General features: G+C 46.6%; 1 protein-coding gene across 7 annotated transcripts in view; it reads right to left on the reverse strand.

The window, feature by feature from the left end:
- The window catches only part of PHACTR1 (phosphatase and actin regulator 1), a 521,513-nt gene that overhangs the window by 235,121 nt on the left and 277,098 nt on the right, over positions 1-9,294 (reverse strand). For 2 of the 7 annotated variants that reach the window (XM_053920258.2, XM_045199437.3), the window contains exon 1: positions 1,447-1,932. The exons of the other annotated variants lie outside the window; for them this stretch is intronic. In XM_053920258.2, coding sequence (XP_053776233.1) covers positions 1,447-1,699 — 253 coding nt within the window. In that variant the 5' untranslated portion in view covers positions 1,700-1,932. Of the gene's footprint in view, positions 1-1,446; positions 1,933-9,294 lie in introns of those variants that run through there. 7 annotated transcript variants of the gene reach the window in all.

Genomic DNA, 9,294 nt, shown 5'->3' on the forward strand with positions numbered 1-9,294 from the left:
ACAGAGTGATTCACTTAAAAAATAGTTCAGCCTGCATCGCATGCTCTATTATATTTTGTGGTAAAAGTCTGGCTTTGGATCATCCCATTAATCTGTTTACATTCCATAGGTGTCAGCAGCTTATATCATAACCAGAGGACCAAACCCAAGTCAGTAAGTATATGCTTCTCAAAACCAGATATCCTCTCCTAAACCTAACAGGAGCAGCACTAGTGTGTTTTGTGCCTGCCTGCCTTCCTCCAGTAGGGCCCCAGTTTTCCTCCAGGATGCCTAGTGCTATCCTGCACAGCCTCTCTCACAGTTTAATCAAAGAAAAGTATAATTACACTAGCAGGACGCTAATTTTGAAAAGTCATTAGCCACGCCACAGTCACTTCATTACTCTGCACTTCAGAGGCCAGCAATGAACACGACGGATCCTGAGTATTATTTGTTCTTTCAAGGGGAGCAAGAGAACCCGCCTGGTTGATGGGAAACTCTTGTCTGCCCAAGCAGGTGCAAGTATCAAGAGAGGCAATGAGCTTCAGGCTGGCCAGTAGCGGATGCTCTCCCTGCAAAATCTGCTGCCTGAAACTTTTCCACGACCTTCCGTGGCCCTCCCGAGTGTGCTCGGTGAGCTGCTTCGCAACTGCCTGTAGGCTCCTGCCAGATGTAGAATCACATAGGCGCGTCCACATCTGCAGAGGCTTTTCTGCCTGGTCGGCGCGGAGCTGTCCCTCTTTCTTGGCCCCGTCTGCCAGAGTCGCTGGCAGCCCGGCATCCTTTCACCGCCCCACTTCAGATCGGATTTGGGGGCGCTCCTCTGCTCGCACACGCTCCGACGAAGCCTTTGCACGCCCCTCCCCCACCTCCACATTATGACTATTAGGCATCATTCCAAGAGGGGCCAGCTGTGGCACTCCAAAAATCACGGCCATGTTTTACTCTAAACAGACACCATTCAACAACTCCACAAGTCCCCAGGGCGCCGGGAGATGTAGCCAAGGCCAAACCACCTCTACAAAGTGAACCCACATCTGTAATGCAGCCCAGCAAAGGCTATATTCTATCATAACGCAAGGATGTGAGAACAGCTAAGAAGCCCACATCGCTAAGAAAGCAGGTGCAACAATCCTTTTAAATCTAATAATGTTGCCCCCAACAAATACCTTAAAACCCCACCTTCCTAAGAGAAAATCCCAGATTTGCCCCTTTCCAATCCCTCATTTTAAACGCCCCATTTGGGGGAAGTATATATACATCAATGGTATATACACGGATGCAGTCCGGTTTCGCTCCCGTCAGCACTCTGCAAAGTGCCGGGCGGGTGTCACGCCTGGGTAGAGGGCTGATGTCCCCGCGGTTCTCCAGGCAGTAGACGCCGGCGGTGCCCGCTAACTGGGGACCAGCAGAGCCACCTCCCCGCCTCCCGCGCTAGCGCCAGCCCCGACAAGCCCCGACACTCACCGTCCCGGGTGTCCTCCCCCCGACTGCAGTTGCTGCAAATGTGTTTGATCTCCTTGCCTAGTTGACAATGGATCACAAAGGACACGTTGTTGTTGTTGTTGGGGGCGGGCTCCTTCAGGGGCTTCATCCTCAGCAAATAAAAAGCTTTCTTTTTGGGTCTCTGGGCGCTCGAGCCTGGCACCGCGCCCTCCCTGCAGCGCGGCGAGCGGAGCGCAAACCTCCCGGGCTCCGCGGCGAGCGTGGGCTCCGCCATCCGGTCCCCGGACGCCCCCGGGCCGGGCTATGCTCCGGGCCACGCGCGCTGCCACTCGTGCCTGGCCGCCTGGCCAGCATGCCCCCGCCCCGCCCCACACCGGCGTCGGTACAGCAGCTCGACCACGATGGGGCGGGTCAGGGAAAGCCGCGGAGAGGGTCTTGACCTCGCTGACCTCGCCGCCCGAACCAATCCGAGTCCCCCGGCTGGAGGAGGGTTTCCGGAGGGTACTACGCGATCCTACCTGAACCTCAAGAGCACGTCTTCCCGTAGCCACCCCACCACTCCGGAAATCTCAGCCCCAGCATTTGGAGCCTGCAGAATTTGCAGCTACCTACACTCTCTCTGGGGCTCCAGGGCAGAACGTCAGCCTCGCCCTCCCCGCTTTTCTTCCAGGTTCAAGTGGCCAAATGAAAGCAGGGCATACCACACAGAAGGCAGCTGCGCCGGGAGCCCTCCGGGTGCAAGCGCCTTTCTTGGGCCAAAAGGAACAAGAGACCATTCTCTGGTGGGTCCAACCCACAGTCCTTGACACTCAGTGGAGCCCACAACCTGTTACAATGTAATTGATGTTTTCACCCTCAACAGAAATTCCCCAACCTCAAGGGGACCTTACACCAGTGTCATTAAAACTTTGAGTAAAATGGAACAGAAAAGGCTGCTTTTATCAAAACTCAGAAACAACTTGCAACTTTGGGATCCCAGCTAATCTGGCTGAGAATTCCCCAGCTGTTTTAGCAAAGTGAATAAGGCTTAGCAAGGGAGTTACGTCCATGGCTCCATAATAAAAGCTACAAGTTATCGAGCCTTTTTTGTTCTGCACTTAAAAAAAAAAAATCACACTATGTCTATACAATAGTCCTGACTCAGGTATTGTGAATCCTACATCACCACCTTTTAGAGACTAAGATTAGAGAAGCTTCATACCGCAATCCCCTTCGGTACTTATTTTAAAAATAAAGAGTTTGGGGCCCCACGCCCTCAGATTCTGGCTTAGTAGGTCAGCTTAGGGGCCAGGAATTTGTAGCTTTAACAAACCCCCCCCACTGATCTTAGTGCCAAACTTGAGCGGGGAAACAGTTGTTTGCAGCCAGGGGTGTCTGACTCTGATCCTGTCTTCCCAGCACACCCACTCCCTGGGACCCGCAGTTCCCGCCCGCCTTCCAGCTCACTGAAAGGGTGTCAGTTAAAGGAGCACTATCACTACCAGTTTTTTCCAGAAACTTGCCCAGAGTTAATTTCATAATACCCTGTGACTGAGACTTTCACAAAAGTCAGGTCACTGCTAGTGTTTCCTCCAACGGGGCAAATTGTACATGCATTGCTCACCTCCCAGGTAAAAGTGTCAACAATTCACTGGGGATACTAAATTCTGTGTTATAATATGCTTTTAATCATTCCAATTCTACCATCTGTCATTTATACTACTTCTCATCTGCAAAATGTTCTGCCCAAATCAGCACATTCAGAGTTTCGTTTTCATCCTGCAGTCAGGAATATCAGGTGTCCCGCCACCACAGCCTGCTCTAGGACACATCAGGAGCTGAAGTGCAATCTGAGTGTTGGACTTGTGCTCTGCTCTCTTTAGATCACAACCAAGTCTCTCCTCATGCCCACCAAGGCCTTGAGGGACCCCTCCCTTCTTGGCTGGATTACCCACCAAACAATCTACAGGTAAATCTCACTACATCTGCTCAGGTCCCATTCAGGTCACTTGGTCCCTGGCTAATTGTCCCAGCCTTATCTTAGAGATAGCAAAGGACCCATTTGTTATACTACTGGAGTGTAGGAGGAAACTTATTGCATTGTGTTATAGGCAGACACTTACTATTCTCTTTTTCTAATCCTCAGGTGTCTCCCTGAACTGAGTTACCTTTTAACTTCCTTCTGTATTACATCTTTTCTTAAATGAGTCTTTTTTTAATTGCATGCCTACTCTCTGCCCAGCTGGTCAGAATGCTGGGCCTACAGAAAGCCTGCACAGTCTCATCAAAACAACTGAGCCTGCAGCAACCTTTTACTCACTCACCGAACACTAAACCAGACCTGAGGGCCATGGGTGTCTCTGTCTTAATTGTCCAAGTGGCATCGTAGCACAGAAAACACTGACACGACCACCAGCTTAGGCTTCAAAGGTGAAGGAGATGCCCCACAATCGTAGGGGCCCTTTACTCACATTAAGTGCGTGAAAAGACTAAGGTGCACCTTCAGAGGGCTGTTCCCTTGTATGTGATCCATCGTCCTAAACTGTCTTCTCTGAGTTTACAGCTTCTGACTGTGTGTCCAGTGTAATATTCACTAGCCGCACGTAGCTGTTTACACTCGAATTAATTAAAGTTAAATTTCGGTTCCAGAGTTGGCCATGGTTCAAGTGCCCTTAAGTCACATTATTAGACAGGGTGGATGGAAGATAGACCATTTCCATCGTCGCTGAAGGTTTTGTTTGACCATGCTGCTCTTGAAAGGCGTATGATATTAGTGTCTCGCACTGAATTCCGAAGCCGAGAAGTGTTACGTCCTATTGTTCCAACAGAAGCTGGGTGGGGAGGGGACCTGGCTGGGGTGGGTGTACGGTAATGCTGGCAGCAGTTTGGAAGATGGTGGGTGAGTCTGGTATCTTCCAGCACCACCTTTCTTCTGATCCTCAGCGGGCAGCTGGGCAGATGTGCACCTAAGTCCTGCATTTTGTTCTTGACCCAGCTCTGTACCCTGAGCATTACCTCAGTGAAGACTTCCTCTGGTACCCATTACTACAACATCCCTGTAAGCGCTCGATGCCAAGAGCTGTCTTACACAGACTCTGTGTTTGTCTCATCCCATAAGACAAAACTATATTTAATTATGATGCCATTATTATGACTAAGAAAAAAAAACTGTGAGGTTCTGTTTTTCACTTTAATTTTATTTTTAAAAGATTTTATTTACTTATTTTTAGGTAGACAGGGGAAGGGAGGGAGAAAGAATGGCAGAGAAACATCAGTGAGAGACAGACCCTCACACACACAACCCGACCAGGGACCGAACCTGCAACACAGGCATGTATCCTGACTGGGAATTGAACCGATTATCTTTTTCATTGAGGGACAACGTCCAGCCAAATGAGCCACACAGGTCAGGGATGTTTTCCACTTTTTAAAGGACATAGGGAAATACGAAAAGGAAGGGCAGTTCAATTCTAGGATAGTTACAATTCTATCACTTGTAACAGGGTTCTCAACACCAGGCCTGTGTAGCTTGCATGGAATGTTTATCCAGTGATCTCAATGGGAAAGAGTCCCTGTGACCCGTTTCAGTGTGACTTAGCTGCATGGCGATTTCATTCCCATCCATTCTTTAGGGCACACTTAACTCGTAGGCCCCCCTCCTTGAAACTTGTTGGGGCCCTAAGACCTTGCTACTCCAAGCGCAATACCATAGACCAGGAGATCCTAGTTCCATGGGAGCTTGGAAGAAATGCAGCATTTCAAGCTGTATTCCACAGTCTGCATTTTAACAAGACCACCGGGTGATTTAGAGGCACATTAGGTTTGAGAAGTGCGTCTTAGCAATCAGAGCAATCATAGTATTAAGTGCCCACCGGTGGAACGCACATTTTTGTTCTGAAGTACATAACGAATAGGACCCCTCATCTCACAGAACTTAAAATATAATAAAAGAGAGGATTCAGACCTGGCTGGTGTGGCTCAGTGGACTGAGCACCAACCTGCGAACCAAATTGTCACTGGTTCAATTCCCAGGCAGGGCACCTGCCTGGGTTGTGGCACAGGTCCCCGGTTGGGGGTGTGGGAGAGGCAATAGATCAATGTTTCTCTCACACATTGATGTTTCTGTTCCTCTCTTTCTCTCTCCCTTACTGTCTCTCTAAAAATAAATAAAATCTTTTTTTTAAAAAAAGAGAGAGGATCCACTCAATGAAAGGACATATAAGAGTAACCAAACACACCCAGCTGAAAACATGTGTGCAAATCTGTAATCAGGAGCAGCCATGGAGAACTACACATTTAGTATCTGAATGGGAGCCCTGTGTAAAGGGACTTCTCTGCGACTGATGTGGAAGAGATGGAGTTGACGAAGGAGGAATTCACTGGGGAAGTCATCTGAGGCACGAGGAGGGGGACAGAGGGCTGGTGGTTTTGGTGGTGGCTGTGTGGGGAGGATGCAAGCTCTTAGGCTTGAAAGAGTTCAGGGTAGAGAATGGTCAAGGATGGTTATTAGCCTGCAAGACAGTGATTGAGAATTGGGTTTCCAGAGGACACCACTATTTTGATGATGGAAAGACAACTGCAGACCTTAAAATCCCCCAAGTCTGTTCCATTTTTAGTTTTCTGAGGAAATTCCATACTGTTTTCCACAGTGGCCGCACCAGTCTGCATTCCCACCAACAATGTACTAGGGTTCCCTTTTCTCCACATCCTCTCCAACATTTGTTTGTCTCATCCCATAAGACAAAACTATATTTAATTATGATCCCATTTATTTGTTTGTTTATTTGTTTATGTTGGCCAAAGGAAAAAGCAAGCAAAATATAACCAGAGACATTGAAGTTAAGAACAATCTAACATTAGCCAGAGGGGAGGGGAGAGGGGACAGTGGGGAGAAGGGTTTTCAGGAACTACTATAAAGGACACATGGACAAAACCAAGGGGAGGGTGGAGGCAGGGGAGGGAGGTAGGTTTGGCTGGGGTGGGGTGGAAGGGTGGAGAGAAAATGCAGACAACTGTAATTGAACAATGATAAAAAAAATTTAAAAAATTAAAAAAAAATTAAACTCCAAAAAAAAATCCCCCAAGTCTGAATGTGAGAAACAGTGTGCATTCACCTTGGAACTACGATGGGGCTCTGCGTTCTGCTTGTCAGTGCCCTACCCTACCTTACGTGCCCAACAGTGGTTAGGCTTAAAGGAAGTCAAAATCAAAGTTAAGGGTAGAAACTTGGAAATGCTCAGATGAGTGCTTTAATGCTTATGAAAAGAGTCAAAACACAAAATATCAATGCCAATAGAAGGAGATGGAACCACTTAAAGAGGTGATAATTGTTCTTACATAAATCTCACTGCACATATTTGATATAAGTAAAGATTTTTAAAATATCTTTTCTTCCTCAATATTTTCTCTGTGATTTAAACTCAAGCTACCCATTACATTTCCTCCCTGCTTCTGTACCCCTGCTTGTTCCTATCCTGCCTGTAGTGGGTTGAATTGTTCTCTGTGTCTTCCCTGTCAAATCCCTGGAACATGTGAATATGACTTTATTCGGGAAAAGGTTCTTTGCAGATGTAATTCAGTTTCTGATGAGGCAAGCACCCTGGACTACCTGGGTGGGCCCTAAATCCAATGACAAGTGTCCTTATAAAAGACACACAGAGGAGAAGACAGACAGGAGAGGAGAAGGCAGTGTGAAGATGGAGGCAGAGACTGAGCAATGCAGTCACAGGAGGATGGCAAGGACTGGGATCACCCCACGAGCCTCTGGCAGGATCTCAGTCCTGCCAACACCTTATGTCTGGACTCCTTTTCTCCAGGGCTGGGAGAGGATAAGTATTTTGTTCTAAGCCACTAAATTTGTAGTAATTTATTACAGCAGCCCTAGAACACTAATAGGAAGGGGGACCCCCCCAAATTGAATTATTTTCTGGAGGGCAGGCCGCTTGTGGTATAAGCTTCCCCAGCTAGGTGAGTGTTCTAGCAACTCATGTATCAAGGGACCAGCTGGTGTTGTTGTGAGAGGCTATGTTCAGCTTCAGTGAATTTTTGTTTTGAAAACTTTCAACAGGTTTGCCCATTTCATGGTGAGTGATTCATGAGCACACCTGCCCACCCCATGCTGAGTATTCCATTTTTGACCAAAAAAACCAGCGTGATCTCCAGGCCCCACCCTTCCTATTCACCCCATCTCTCCCCAAGCTACCTTTTTTTGTTTCCCAAGATGAAAAAAGTCCTCAAAGACAAACGTTTTGCCAATGTGGAGAGGTGAAACAAAAAATGGCAGAAGTACTAAGAGACATCAAAATCAACGAGTTCAAAAACTGTTTTTAGTAGTGGAAAAAAGTCTCGATAGGTGTATTGCATCAAATGGAGAGTACTGTGAAGGTGACTGAACTTGAAACATGTAAGAATAAATACACAACTTCTTATAAATAAATCCCCAGTTTTTTGGTTTCCCCCTCATACATTCCCTAAGTACTAACATGTTATGTTCCTAGTATAAGAATAACATCTATTTGTCTCTCAGTTTGATCTAAATGTGTAATGTGTTAAAGCCAGAACGGTAAGCTGATCCACAAAGCACAGGGTTTCAAGTTACTTCCCAATGGCTGACAAACGGAATTGTGCCCCACTGCTGCTGCGTGTGCGTATGCTGTTTTTGTTTGTGCAGGTGCCGGAATGGAAGTATGGAACGGAATCGAAGCAAACTGTCACTAAGAGGGGGATGCAGCTTCCAGCGTTTTTTAAATGTATATACTTGGTATACTGCATTTATATCCTGAGCAAGGAGACATGAGCAGAGCTTGCTGTGGGAGGCCAGTGAATATTCTTGAGGCAATTCAGTGATGCGTGAGTAGGGCTCATCTGAAGTCCTTGTGCACTGGTACAGCCATATAGATGGTTTACGGCTAGCATCTGTTCTAATAGGTGAGTATCCTCTCTGACTCTTGCAAGTCTGTTTATTAAATATCTTGAGTGTCACTCCTGCAGATGTATGTTAGAAAGTGGCTGCGCAATTGGCAAGCCTTATTCTCCTAAAAGAACGGCTTTCTACCAGAGCGTTTTTCTTTAAACTGTTTTGGAGCCCATAACAAAAGTTACTCTGGCCCTAGTTTAATCTAACCTGGCAGATTTGGGGTAAGAGCCAGGGAGAGGTCAGTGGGCAGGAGGTGTGAAAAATCAATTTCATATCTCTGTTTTTAGAATTTGAGTCATTAAAAATATAGTTGAGACATCTAAATGATGTGAGCATGTTTTTCTGTTTTTGTGGGGTTTTGGTTTTGTTTTGCTAAGGGTTTGCTTTCTTCCCCCTAAAATTTTGAGTAGAAAGCAATTTTACTTCTAAGTTTGGGGTAGTTATGCTTAGTAAGGGGTTGTTCTGTGTAAATTGTTCTGCAAACACTTAGGAGATAGCAACCTGATGAGAAGGGAAGATTGGAAGCATTTACACAAGGGGGAGAAAGGTGACGGAGGGAAAACTGGCAGGAGTAAACTGTTGTCTCTTGCCTGCAGTATTATTTTGAATGTTTCTGTCTCTTCCTGCATGGGCAGGAAGAGGCGTAATGTGGTCTAGTCCTTAAGTTCTGATGACATCATCTTGTCCATAACGGGCCATGCTGTCAGAGTTTTAGTTTGGGTGACTGCGGGGGGGAGGCAGATCAGGTCTGGCAGGAAATTTCTGCAAGGGCAGGCATCTTTCAAGTCTGTATTGTTTACATCCAAGGGACCGGGGCATAGCTCCACATATCCAGGAAAAGACAGAGGCTAGATTAGATAGAGGTTGAGAATTGTTAAAGATCAGGAAAGGAGAAAGAAGTATGTTGTTCCAAAGTAGTTACTTTACATTTTGCTCCAAATTATATAATCCCATTTTAAATAAGATTTATAGAC

This window comes from Desmodus rotundus, chromosome 3 (assembly GCF_022682495.2).
Source record: "Desmodus rotundus isolate HL8 chromosome 3, HLdesRot8A.1, whole genome shotgun sequence".
Lineage (NCBI taxonomy): Eukaryota > Metazoa > Chordata > Mammalia > Chiroptera > Phyllostomidae > Desmodus > Desmodus rotundus.